Genomic DNA, 14,277 nt, shown 5'->3' with positions numbered 1-14,277 from the left:
CGAACAGAAACTAACATGCATCGGGAGCTATTTGGGGTTCAGTATCTTGCTCAAGGATACTTCGACACGTGGCAGGAGGAGATGATCGAAGTGCTGCAGTGAAGGAAACTAATCAATCCTGAGCTTTCTGCTTCAAACAGAAACAAAACTAACAGTCACAACTCTTAATATCTACAACCAAGTGTTCGAACACACCTCAGAACCAAAGGGGCAATAATTACCTGTAGGAGGCACACGTGTGAAACTTCCTGTCACCGAGGCTGTTACTTACCATAACCTGCCTGTAGATGGTGCAGTGTGGCACGTGTACATCAGTGCTAAAGGTTGGACTGAGACTGTTTGGTCTCAGTGCTTTCCATAACATTGGGTAGTGGTCCCAACACGGTGGTGACATATTCCTAACCCGTCAGAAAATGAACTGATGAACAGCAATGCATCTGTTTTTTATGTTTCTTACAGTTACTGTCGTCTACCGTTGAGAATATCTTTGTTTGCTGGCTCATAGTGTCGTAACAGGTAATAGTGGTGCTACAGTGTCATCAGATACAGTCAGTATTATAATATATCAGCACACACAGAATCTCAATGGATGCTTTTAAAATGTACAATAATCTAGATGTGGTTATCAAGTATGACGGGCCACAGGAAGAACTCGTTTTCAGTACGTTCAACAACACAAGTAAATATATGAACACACAAAACAGCCATTGATTTTTTTTTATTTTTTCTTCAAGGGGAAATGTTATTTTTCTCTTTGTCATAGTCCTCAACTCTTCTTGTCCTTCAACTTTTGCAAAACACTCCCCTTTTCAACTCCTCCAACTCAGGGAAAAATACAAATAAAACAAAAACAAATATACGTAAGGATTCATCAGGCCTGAGCAAAACACTGTTTCAGTAGTATGGGGACAACCTTCCTCCCCTCTCCTGTTCCCCCCAAAACATCCCAAGAGTTAACAATCAACACAAGTCTATGGACAGCCAATAGAAATAGAATACATACAATGCACATTTTTATAAACTCATGTCCATTCTATAAACTCTTTGCTTATATGAATCACTCTTCATTGGTCACAGTTCACTTGATAGTTGGTGATCTCCACTACATTACTGTCCTCTGGTGCTCCCACCACCACCGCCACCACGCCCGAGGCCAAATATCATTGCACAGGAGGGACCAATAGCACAAGGCTGCGTGAGCTGGCTTTGGTACAAACATGATCAACTGTTGGTTGCCGTTGTTGAGTGTGACGGAAGAGCTAAATCAGGGCTGATTCTCCCAATTACAAAAGTTGAAGCTGGAGAAAACCAAGATCACTGCAGTGATGAGAACGTTTACTGAAAATTATTGTCGACGAGCCCTTATCCATCTCCCTCTCCGTCCAAACATCAGCAGTCCAGACAGGGCAAGCAGGCACAGTTCCTGTTCAGTGTTATTCTATGATTTGTTTTGTATTAACTTAAGGCAAACTCAGTTATTAGTACTTCCACTTTATGCTTCTATACTGAGTGGGGGAAGGGGGTAAAATAATACAAGAAATATACGTGTAGGTCTATTAATTCTGCCTTCACATAGTGTAAATGTCATTTGTTAGTACTGAGAAGTTAACGTGTGGAAAGGAGAGGTCACCTTAAAGCCTGACTGAGATTTACAATACTGCAGTAGTGGCATAAATAAAAAAAAAAAGCACAGTGAATCATCTGTATATGTGTGTGTTTACTGCTATGCTTATGTGAGCATACACCACTCGGGCTCTGCTGCAAAAGGCAGCTAATGGTTATTACTTACTATACATGATCACACCTATCGCCAGTTGAAATACTGTATTGTACATCAGGACTGAACAGCAGAATTCATTGGCTGCAGTTGATCAGTTGGTACCAGTGAGCTTGAGCTTTACAACTGGCATTTTACAAGAAAGCGTGCTGGTCTTTGATCCTTTTCATTGGAATGGAATCATCATAATAAGCATAATAATTAATCAGAATCATCATAATAATAATAACAACATTAAGAATATACAAATGATGGATACAGAAGTGATACAAAATACCCTACGTTAAAACAAACAAAAATGAAAACAAGATACCACAATCAGACATGCTTCAAAGCGGTTATGTTTGGCAAGAAAGCAGTTTTGTTGTATCATAAAAACCTCACAGTGAAAATAGTTATGCCCCTTCAGGATTACAAAGCACAGTATTCAGTCAAAATCAATATATATTTCTTTCCTTCATCTATTTCTTCTTCATAGAAGAATCAGGCTGTGTGGTTCCACTGCTTTGAAATCCGAGGTTTTCCCCCCTGATGGCTCTGGAACAACTAGCTGATCTAAGTTCCTTCATTTCCATTTGCACCAACAACAAAAAAAAAAGAATAAAAAAAAAAAAAAGCTTCTCTGAAAGGGAAGGAGCAGTCGATGACAATATACCGTTACGGCTGAAACCAGCTGCACACTGGCTGCTCAAGCTCTGAGGAACCAATCTGACATGAAATGAGGACGATCCCACCTGGAGCTACTTCTACTCCTCAGAGAGCGGAGATAAAAATATAAATTTCAGATATCACCTTCTATTAACATCCTTAGTCGTCTTTAGTGATTTTGTTTAGAGGTTGAGGGCAATATAATAATTTAGAGTAAAAGTGATCAGCTCTTTGCTGCCTGAACGACAGACAAAATAAATAAATTTTACATATTTTATGAAAATGAAGCAGCCAGCAGTTGGGCAAAAAAGACAAGAGGGTTCAGGCCTCCTGCCTACAAAACAGAGGCGGTGATCATTGCTGACTTTAGCGAGAACATTTCAAACATGTCTTGCCTTGCTTTTAGTAAATACTTTAGTCTTTGGTCAATATATTCCTCCTCAGTTTATACATATATTCATACACACACAAATATGCATGTACATACACACTTATGAACGTGTAATAAACTGGATATTTGTGCACGTATGTATTCACACTTTTTCATAAAGGACCTTTTGCACAAAACATTGAGATCAAAATAAATAATTAATCCAGAAACAAAATATGAGTACCTGTTCATAATTCATGTGAAATAAAAAATTACCGAAGAAAAACTAAACAAAACACAAAGTAAAATAAAAAGTAGCCTTATGTACAGCGTTAATCTTCTTTTGACACAGGCTAAAAGGCGTTGTTTTAAATAAACAGACTTTGCATCTTTCAAGAAGCCTGAGAGAGAGGCTAGACATGAGAAAAACACTTGTCCTTCGACATGTACGTGGGCCAAAATGGCTGTCAAACGAGAACATTTTCCTCTCATCAAGAACACTTTCCTTTTGAAGTCTTAAAAGTTTTTTCCTCTTTGCTTGGGATTCAAGTGATGGCGTCTCTAGTTTTTAGCCATTCGCTCGCACTGTGAGTCCTCGCTCAGTGGTGCTGTGTCCTTGCAGTCGGGCTCATCCCGGCATCTGCGGCTGCCATGGCTGCTAACTGTTGGGCGGTCCATCGTTCAGGAAGTAGGTTGTCATTTCCCCTTTACCTTTGACCTTAACCACCCCGCGACACTCCAGCACGTACCCTTTGCTTGCAAGCACCTGGTGGAGGTCTGTAGTCACCTGTGAGCGGAAAAGGGCATATTTATATTATTTATATGAAATATTTAGCCACACAATGCAAAACAATCACAATAAAAATCTCCATCTATTACCCTTTACATACACATCGATCCATTGAGGTATTCAGTATAAACTAGGTGGCCACTTCATTTGGTACACCTGTACAGTCTAATGCAGTCCAATACTGTCTACTTTTATAATGCCATTAAGTTATATGTTTTAGCACTGAGGTCATAGTGATGGTGTTGTACTGAACTGCATTATATTCAGAGGTGTTTCTAATATTGTCCCATCTCAGTATAATGTAAAGTCTTGCAGAGCTGCTGTACTGAAATGCTTTACATTGCACAAGTGTACCTAATAAGGTGGCCACTGATAAGTATTGTTGCTGAAATATTTATTTTAATTCTGAAACGACACAAAACTTTTGACAGCTTGACTTGAAAAAAAAACGTTGAAACAGGATGAATTTTTAATTTTATTCACACGAAAACCCACCTGTATGCGGTCAGGTACGCCTGTGCTGTCCATACGACTGGCCACATTGACTGTGTTTCCCCAAATATCATATTGAGGCTTCCGTGCACCAATAACCCCAGCTACCACTGGTCCAATATTCAGACCTGGAAATTAAACACGAAAACATTGCATGAACAAAACTGCTAGTTTACCATAAAACATTTGAATCTTTTTTGTAGTTTTCTCTCACCTATCTTCATCTGGAAGTTGTTGAAGGAATGCTCGTTGATGTATTTCATCTGCTCCCTTAGTCTCATGGCGTAGTCGGCCAGTGCGGTAATATGGGAACGGCCCTCCTTGTCATAGGTGGAGTCATTGAGACCGGAGGCCGCCATGTAGGTGGAACCGATGGTCTTGATCTTCTCTAGCTGCCTGAACTTCTCTTCACTGATGATCTGAGAAATAATTTAAATGAGCTGTAAGCAAAGGTCAACTGAGCACACTGAGCTTTACAAACACGTCTCCACAAAATGTACCTCATCGAAGTCAGCAATGATCTCGTTGAGCAGCCGGAGACACTCCACTCCCTCGTTGTTGGCCTCCAGCTCCACGTAGAATTCAGAAAAATTGCTGATGGAGGCGAACATGACGGCCACACACTCGCAGGACTGGTAGTATAGCTCGTCGTTACGCCGCTCACGCGCCAAGAAGTGAGCAGCTACGTCCTTAGGCAGAATATTATGGAGGAGGCGACGATTGTAGGCTTGCAGTTCCTCCATCTCCTCCTTCTCCTCTGTGGCCTGAAGGTTAGATATATATTAACATGACGTCTGGGTAGAGTCGAGGTGTAGACAAGACTACATATATTCTATTATAACACAGCTCCATCATCTTGTCTATTGATGGATAACGCTGAGGCTTTGCAGAAATGTGAAGAGATTCTGTTTGTAGTTAACATGGTCGGGTGATGCCCTCTAGTGGACGCTGTGCATACCTGTAATTTCCACAGGAAGTCGAGGCGTGCAGTAGATTCAACCTGCTGGGCGTGCAGGTACAGTGCCAGGACAAAGACTGTGAGGATCACTGGAGTCATGACCCTCAGGGACACTTTGGTCACAACAAATGGGCTGCAAAGTGACGGACACATGGTCTTATTAATGGAAGGCAGAAAAGAGCTTTGAAATCATAAAACAGGAGAAAAAAAACAACTTTGAAAGTAACACTGAATGTAATCTTACCACTGGTTTGTAGTTTCATTGAAACTGGACCTAAAAGTACAAAATAAGATAATAATTCTAGTCAATACAATTAACACAAATAATAATAATAAAATGAATGTATTCATTTTGACTCAAATTCTTACCATTGAGCACTAGTTTCGTTTAAATCACTAAAAAGGAACAACAATTAAAACAATTAGTGAAATATACAAAACTCTGACATATAACTTAAAAAAATTGTATATTTAAAAGTCATATATGCTTTAATTCTCAGCACAAATAGGGAAAACATCCAAGTAGGGCTGGGTATTGTTTCAAAACATTTTGTATCTGTTATGTCAGTAGACTTCTATCCACCACTCGTATGTTTTGGCCATAGTTTGCTCTTTAGGCTAATTGTTATAGACAATATGATTTATATGTTTGGTAAAATTAGCAATACATTTTAAAATGTGGCACATTCTTGTAGGGATGGGAATCGAGAACTGGTTCCAAACTGTCCGATTCATCAGATTAGTATGCCTTCAAGCTTATCATTTCCTTTGATCAGCAGCAGTATGTTTTTCTGACGCATTGCAAAACAATGGCGTCAAACCTGTGTGTCTACGCTGCTGGAATCATGGCGGAGAGAAAGAAAAGGACCAAAGCAAGGCCTCATGAAGAGACACTATGTTCAGAATAAAACAGTTGTGTTGATGCTAAGAACCTGTCTTAGTCTACTCTTTTCCATACAGGGAATTGATTAAGAATCGGGCAGAGATGCAGAATGGATAATGACATTGGTATCAATAAAATTTTGATAATTCCTACATTCTTGTGGACTTTCTGGCTGAAGCAGCAGCCGACACCTCCCTGTGCCAGCAGTACCTGCCCAGCGCTGAATCCACTACTGCTGTTTCCACTGCATGGTTCGACTCGGATCACTCTTTTTGTCCGTTTTCTATAGTCAAAAGTTGTGGATAGTACCTGGTACTTTATGGTACTTAAGCATATCATACTGTACTCCTAAATTTCTATGTGTGCTTTAAAGTTTTTTTAATTTAGAAGCATATGTACTCCTTGGACAAGTCTTGTTGAGGTTCAATACCCAACCCTACATTCAAGATTTAAAAAAAACCCTGCGCCTGTGTCCCCCATTCTGCGTCAGCATCCAGCCTGTGGCACTTACATGGCATTGGAGGTGACAAAGAGGTCTGCGTTGTCAAATAGTGCTACTTGTGGCCACTCCACCAGCAGCAGGAAGGTGAGCTGGATGAGCAGCATGAGGGCCAGCTTCCCTATGCTGCTGATCTGGAGGAACACGGAGCAGGCCAGCAGCGTCAGCAGCACACTGTAGCTGAAATACTGGCACAAACAGGAGAGCAGCATCACAAAAGAGGTGTTATCAACAAAAGATCTCAGAGAAACACAAATGCAAATGTGACATTTTCTTTTTGAAATGGTTCGACCAGCGTAGGGAACACAAACAGTGGAGTGGTGACATACAATGAACTCACCTCAGGAAAGGGGCAGGAGGGGCCTTGGCTAGGACAGATCTCTAGACCCCCTTCAACAGACACATTCAAGCTGCGGATCAAACAGGGCGTCACCAGGGCTGCAGAGGTGTTCAGCTTCTCTGCAACGCATTGCGCCAAGCTCTTGGTGTCACAGGCAAACTGCAGCGAGGCCAAACAGACGCGAGCATGTATTTAACGTACACGGTTGGTACACTGTATGTATGCGCTGGCTCTTTGTTTGACATCCCTTACCATATTAACAAAGGCAGAGATGAAGACGAGGATAATGGTAAATACTCCAACCAGGGTGCTGTTGGTGCGAGACTGGACAATCTTCTTTGAAACAGTCTGCATTGCAGCTGGAAAGAGCTACAAGAGAGGAAGAATACACGGTTTACACATTAAACAGGCGTTAAATGCACGGACATATTAGCAAAATATCTGTTTTGGACGAGCTCTGCTACCTTGATGCACGAATATATGGCACAGATGAAAAGGATGTTGGCGAGTATGATGAAGATACTGATATAGATTCCCAGCATCACCGGGGTGCTGCAAAGAAGGAATACAGAAATACAGTTATAAAGAGACATTTAGGGTGCTTTCACAACTAGCCTGTTTGGTTTGGTTCAGTTCGGCTGTCAATCAAACAACTGGACCAAGACCACCTGTAAAGAAGGTGTTTGGTCCGTTTCCAGTTGGATTCTTGTGCAGTTTGTTAGTTAAGTGAAAGCAAAGCAGACCAACTACAGGACTGTGTTAGAGCAGATATATGTTTTTTAGCATGAAAAGCTAAACTTCTCCATCAAAAGGTGACCAGGAGTTAAAAGAGGGGTGCGTCGAGCTTGTGTCCACACAGTCTCTATCCACTTGTAATATTATGGAACAAGACGCCTTTTTTTGTCCTGTTTTTACGAGTACATACAGATATAAGAGGTCCTGTTGCAGTCTGGACTAATTATTCTCATAACCGTATATTTATCTGGTAGCTCTTAGACAATAAATAAGCCCAATAAAGGCTTATGTGTGAGGGTGCGCGAGTCAAAAATAGCGTTACCATGTCTGTGTTAAAGTTTCCGAAACACTACAAATTTAATAACGACACATTTTTGAAGAGAAACAGCAAAAAACACCTGTCAGCAGCCTCTTCTCCAGTTTTAAACAAAGCCATAAAATATGACTGCAACCACACAGGGCCAAAATCATCAGTCGCACATTGATAGGAGTGTATTGTCCTGGACAACCAACGGTTTTCTTTGAAGATGTCGGGGTTTGGGGCTACGTTGAGCCACACGCTACAATGATGCCCAGTCGCAGGTATTTCTCAGGTGTCATTTTTAATATCGGCATATTGGACATCATCAAAAATCCTAAATATCATCCCTTAAATAAACACACAAGGTGCACAAAATGCAGCAAGGCTCGCTGTCACTCACTGAAATTTGAAAACGCCTTATTTTACTCAGTGAACCAAACTACAGACGTGAAAGCAACCTTAAACAGTGCACACTGGAGGATCTACAGTACGTGTGAAGTACTCACTGTGGAAAGATAACAATCTGTATGAATGATATGAAGCAGAATACTAGTAGAGTACAGGCAACGTAGCCTCCAAAACGATCGTCCACCTTCTTGGAATACTGCAGCAGGATGGAGCAAAAGAAGAGAGTCAGATATGAGCAGCAGCTGGTTCCCTCCTCCGTACACATTAATTATATTTACGTCGAGGAAGAACACATAATAATCGTAGTTTGAACCTTTTTCTCCAAGCTAGAGGTCTGGAAGGTGAGGAGGAACTTCTTCACGTGGTCTTTTCTGAGCTGGTCAATGCTGCGAGCGTCAATGGCTCGCCCCAGAAATTCATCCACCTCGTCCTCCGGGTTCATGGCCTCCTGAACGCAGCGGCTGCACAAACATAAAAGGGGTTAATGAAATCCAGCAGTGCGACACAAGTGTGTGAGCGTCGAGAGTCGGTACTCACTTGTCTTTACTGGAGGTCTCGTCGATCCCCTGAAGAAGAAAGATACAAAAAATATGAGTCACAAAGAAGCCGCGTCCCGCCTCTTATCACCACGAGGGAGTGCGTTTGTGTGGAGTCTCACCATTTGTCTGAAGACTTTGGAGTCTTTGGTCCTGGAGAAGGTTCTGTCAGGGACCCAGCGTGGCATTAGCCCCTCATTAGAGTTGGCTCTTGTCCGCTGCATCTTAGCCATCATCGCCTTCTCCTCCTTCTGCTCAGAGGGAAGAACATGAAAAGCTTGACCAACTGCTCACATACAGCACAACACAGCGAATGACAATAAAAGTGACTGAACACACTGGAAGAGGTCTTTTTTTTTTCATTCTGGCTTTGTGTTACGCCCACGAGGGAAGCATACAGGCAGTTCAGGATCTAGAAGATGACTTCATTCACAAATCTGTCCACTCTCATCTGTGTTTCTGCTTCCTTCACAGAGCACAGTTATTCAGCATTCAGTCACTGGGTTTTGGCCCAGTTACGAGGTTCTTTTAGCCTCGATTTGAAAACTTTGATCAATGTTTCAATTGACAAATGTTTCAAATTTGTAATGCTCCATGCTGCTCCGGAAATAAGGTTTGAGTAACTGAATGGAAAACATGAGAATACCAAATACAACTCAGAGAGAAGATAATATGAGAATTAGATTGTTAAAGTGCATATTCTCTGTATTCAAAACATATTTATTGTATTTATTTGCTCTATGTATTTATGTTTTAATGCCATAACAAACTTTTTATATCCTTACTGAGCTGTGTGTGTGTGTGTGTGTGTGTGTGTGTGTGTCAGTCTGCACTGACCCGTTTCTGGCTGCAGCCGAGGACCAGGAAGGTCTCGATGCTGTTCTCCTTCAGATACGCGTTCCTCTCGCCTCCAAAACCTGGTTCCACCTCATAGTCTCCATTAAGATACTGCAAGGTGGCCTTAGTGATGTGGATCCGCCTACAGAGGCAAAAACACAAGAAGTTACATATAAAACTTAGAATAATATATATTTTACAACTTTATTGATAAATAAAGGATTTTTTAAGTATCTTTATATTTACTAATGAATTAGTTTGATGGATAAAAGACTTTATTGGTTCTTTGTAAACATGAGATTCTGCTGACTACCAGTAAATGGCTCTGGTTTTGAAAGCCATCGTTCATTGCTGGTTTCTCTAATATGCAAACTGTGAATGTGTGTGTGTGTGTGTGAAACAGTTGTTATTTCCCTCACCCTGCTTTGCCTCCCGCCTCCATGTGATTGGCCAGCGTGACATCGTTTGACCACACGTCAAACTGCCACTTCCTTAGTCCCAGCACGCCGCAGTGCACACGCCCACTGTGAATGCCAACGCGCATGTTAACGTTGACCCCCGTCACCTCCCGCACCAGCCTGCAAACACACAACCCACGAGATCAGTGTCTCCTCTGTAGCGGGAGGACAAAACTTTTGCAAAAAATTCAAACAAACTAACTCCAAAACAAACACCACGCATATGCAAACACCATTTCTACTCACGAGATGGCCTCGATCATGTCAACGCCCATCTCCACACAGCAGTGGGCGTGGTCGGCCCGCGGTTCAGGCAGCCCGGACACACAATAATAACAATCACCCAAAATTTTAATACGCAGACAGTGGTTCTCCTGAGAAAGGCAGACACAGAGACAGAGAGAGAGAGAGAGAGAGAGAGAAAAGGGAGGACAACAGATAAAAAGAAAAAAAAATTAGGTTGCCAAGTGTCCAAAAGGTATCTGAGGAGGAAAACAATAAAGGAATAGTTGGACATTTTTGGAAATATTCACTTTCTTGAAGAGAGTTAGACGAGAAGATGTCAAATCTATCAGTTAACCTGGAGCTGGTAATAAAATCGGGACATCGAAAGCTATTTCCCAAAATGTCAAAACTATTCTTTTAAAGTTCCTCCACTCAAAAACATTTTCTTCTCATTCCTACGATGTTTGAATGATGTATGTGCAGAGAAGGATGTTTTCACATTCATCTGCTTGAAGTGGAAAGTTTCTCTGTGCTCACTGAAAGGATTATTTTTAAGGGGCGGAGCCTACGAGCATGATTTGTGACATCACAAAGAAGTCAAACCTGGTCCAGTATGAAACTTATACAAGTGTGATGTAGAAACTTTAAGTCACCAAATCACAAACACTGAGAATGGACTTTATAGTGAAATAGGAAAACTTTATAAATTAAATTATTTTGTATATATGTCTTAATACGTGTCTGGAGGGGATCTTTAAGGAAACACAACACATAAAGATACAGACAGGATAAAGGACACACTATGCGCGTCGTACCGATGCCAGCTTGTCGAAACGGGCAAAGAGTTCATTGAGTGTCATGACCAGCTCCTGAGCCGTGCACTGGGAGGCCAGGCTGGTGAAACCCTCGATGTCTGCAAACAGAATACTGAGGAACGAGATCAAGAAAGGTGGAAAGACAGGAGGAGACAGAGAAGAAAAACACTATTAATCCCCCCGACTGTGATCAAGCGTCTTCATTTAGGTTTTTAAGTTTTAGCAAGCTGTGAAACTCTACGATCACGACACATCAGTAGACACTACGTATGTTGCTGTATGTTACTATCAGGGCTGCTGACCTTGAGAGAGACAGGAAGTTTGACCTTAAAGTCTTCTGAAGGAGATCGGTGCCGGTGTAATGTGTGTGTTTGTGTGTGTGTGTGTGAGGTGCGATAGAGGAACCGTGTGCAGTGTTTGCTCAGTGCTGTAATTGAATGTGTGCTGGAGCTCTCCATCTTTTGGGATTATCTTATCTTGGCTGCTGGTGATTAAGTATTCCCTCACTAGTGTTAATTAGCCTCCACTCTGCCAAACCACTCTACCCTCTTCTGACTGACTGTGAGTGTGTGTGTGTGTGTGTGTGTGTGTGTGCACGAATAACTCTCAGGAATAATTAGGGGGAAATGTTTTTTTTTTTCATTTTATGGAAGTAAACAACAGATCTTTACATGTTTTCTTACGTTTTGAGGATGATACAATATAGTAGATGATATCATGCACTCTGGAGGTGTCTCACACATAGAAAACAAGGCTGATTAAATAAGTGAAATCTGAATTCATGGGTAAAACATGAAAATGAAGCAGTGAGGCCCAGAGTCCCGGCTGACCTGACATTGTCATGTTTCTGGATATAGATCTTATGGAACATCATGTCTTCCTTCTTGGCATTGATGTCAGCCTTCATCTCCATGGCAACGTGCCTTGGCAACACTGAAAGCAACAGACGCTCCTGGAAAAACACACACACACACACACACAAAAAAAGAAACAAAATGCAGATTGTGTCATTCACAATGTTACTGTTTATGTGTGTTCTTGTTGTTTTAATTAATGTGATAATAATTTTGAGTTTTAGACGTCTGACAAACAGTTTTGGCCAGTTCTCATATCTTCCAGGGGGGCCGGTTCAGAAGTTAGGGTTAGGTCTAAGGTATAACAATGTGTCCTATTTTAAGTTCATCAGTTGTTTTGGAATGTAAAATTATAATCTTTGAAGATACACGGTCAGCAAATTGAACCTCTAGATCACACAAAAGATGAGACGTCACATCAATCTACGAAAATCTCCACTTACAGTCTACTTTATAAAATAAGCAGTAAGTAGTTATTGTTTAGTTTTAGTGTAGGCACAGAGAGAAAACTAGAGCCTATGTTAAACAATATTTAATGCTTATCAATCCCTCTGGGCTTATTTTGGGATTGGTGCGGCCTCAAATGACTGATGTCACGGTAGCTTTCCTAAAAAAAATGCAATGCATGTGGTAAAGTTTTTAGGCTGAAAGTGACAACAGCGAAAGTAGTTGTTATTGTTTTGGACTTGTGTAGAATTCATTCAAAATCAAAATCAACTTGTTCCAGTGAGAATAAAACCACTAGTAGTTTGGTGACGAAATGGCTCAATGGGCCTCATGCAAGAACTTTCTTCTTTTTTTTTTCGGATGGTGAGCTCGTACGAGTGTGTGTGCCACGTCAGATTCAGCAAACGCTCCTAACTTCAGATTTCTGTGTAGATCACCTGCATAAAAATGATGAATGCCACCTGTGTGTAATGCAGTGCGCCCCAATAATACCATATAAGGCTCCACGGCCTGGCCCATGTGTGAGGAAGTTTGTTCATGAAAATGTTACGGGCTGAGAGATTGAAGACCTGCTCCCGGAGATCAACAAAGGAAAGTCTATCATTTTTAACAGTGTCAGCAGTGGAATTAAAGGCCAAAGAGTGGGAAAAACAATGAGTCCTGTTAACACTGTATCACCTGAGGAGCGGTTTGATTTGACTGCGCATAATTCACAGGGATTAGTTGAATTTAATTTGTGTTAAGTTGCCATCACAACTTCCTGGAGGGACAGGTCTGTTTTCTATGAGAGTTAACTGACTGAACTGACCTCATGAAGCAGACATAACCAACATATAAAAGGAGCACTAGTATCTACGAGAATATCTACGAATATAAAATTATATTTGTTCTGGAAATGTTTGGAGAAGTGAGGGTCGTATTACGAATGAAGACTTATTCACAACATCAGGCTCCTACAGAGTGTGTTGCACTATGGGTCGTCTGTAGCCGTAATGTTTCTATGTTAGCTAGTTAATACAAAGTCAGTTTATAGTGTGTTTATAGCATTAATCCGGGAGTTTCTGACGGCTCCTGTTACGCGTTTTGCTGCCAGGAATTAAATTAATTCCTGACGAGTAAGAAAAAAAAAAAAGTGAGTTGAAAGCATCTCCTGCTGCAGAAACTGACCGGGGACCGAATCATCCGCCCAAAAGCCAAAAATGTCACTGAATGTAATGATGAAGAGCACAAAAAAAATATCACTGAAACTGCTTCCAAGAGCCTGACAGGAGAGTGTGTGAGTATGAGACTGATATGAAGAATTAGCTGCACGTGGAAACATACTTGCTTGACATGCTACACTTTTTTTGCAAAAACAAGAGTTAGAAAACGGAGGCCGAGGGTCTTACATTGTGGCCAATACGGTCCTATACACATACATACATACATACATACAGGTAAATGTGTGTCTGTGTGCAGGTTTACCTGTTGTTGATTCTCCCTCTGCAGATGTAGTCGGGCCTGGATGTAATCCTCTGGTCTCCTGGGAAGGCTTGTCTCTGGGAAACCTCGGCGGGGTAGTGGGTACAGATTCCAATGATGTTAGTGCACAGGAAGATCAGGACGTTAGCACTCACCTGGAGAGACGAGAGAGGACGGAGAAACGCTGGATGATTTGAGCATAAAAATTAAGCAGGTGTAAAACAGAGCACTGATAATCAAACTAGGCAAATTATTTATTTTCTCCTGTGCCGAGGTTGTTGTTATTGCTACCGGGACAAAATGGTTTCATGAATCAAAACAGAAAGAAAGAAAAAGTTTAATTTTAAATCGTGGTAAAACTGTCTGGTTGACTGGTTTCATTGACAGGGGAGAGCAGCTGACAGAGATCGAGACAGACAGAGATAGATAGAGATAGTACTACA

General features: G+C 41.3%; 1 protein-coding gene across 1 annotated transcript in view; it reads right to left on the bottom strand.

The window, feature by feature from the left end:
• Window positions 1-703: 703 nt before the first annotated feature.
• LOC118324238 (adenylate cyclase type 6-like) overlaps window positions 704-14,277 on the bottom strand; it is a 35,533-nt gene continuing 21,959 nt past the window's right edge. Inside the window, 22 exon segments of the mRNA XM_035656464.1 lie at window positions 704-3,582; window positions 4,081-4,205; window positions 4,292-4,496; window positions 4,578-4,841; window positions 5,036-5,168; window positions 5,280-5,309; window positions 5,405-5,431; window positions 6,430-6,605; window positions 6,758-6,916; window positions 7,010-7,126; window positions 7,222-7,309; window positions 8,300-8,397; window positions 8,515-8,662; window positions 8,739-8,767; window positions 8,860-8,988; window positions 9,575-9,716; window positions 9,994-10,152; window positions 10,279-10,406; window positions 11,073-11,184; window positions 11,903-12,024; window positions 13,838-13,897; window positions 13,900-13,989. Coding sequence (XP_035512357.1) covers window positions 3,454-3,582; window positions 4,081-4,205; window positions 4,292-4,496; window positions 4,578-4,841; window positions 5,036-5,168; window positions 5,280-5,309; window positions 5,405-5,431; window positions 6,430-6,605; window positions 6,758-6,916; window positions 7,010-7,126; window positions 7,222-7,309; window positions 8,300-8,397; window positions 8,515-8,662; window positions 8,739-8,767; window positions 8,860-8,988; window positions 9,575-9,716; window positions 9,994-10,152; window positions 10,279-10,406; window positions 11,073-11,184; window positions 11,903-12,024; window positions 13,838-13,897; window positions 13,900-13,989 — 2,670 coding nt within the window. The 3' untranslated portion in view covers window positions 704-3,453.

Source organism: Morone saxatilis, unplaced genomic scaffold (assembly GCF_004916995.1).
Source record: "Morone saxatilis isolate NCDOM2014 unplaced genomic scaffold, NCSU_SB_2.0 Contig15, whole genome shotgun sequence".
NCBI classification, from domain to species: domain Eukaryota; kingdom Metazoa; phylum Chordata; class Actinopteri; family Moronidae; genus Morone; species Morone saxatilis.
Note: the sequence above shows the minus strand (reverse complement) of the source record. Positions and strands in the feature narration are given on the sequence as shown.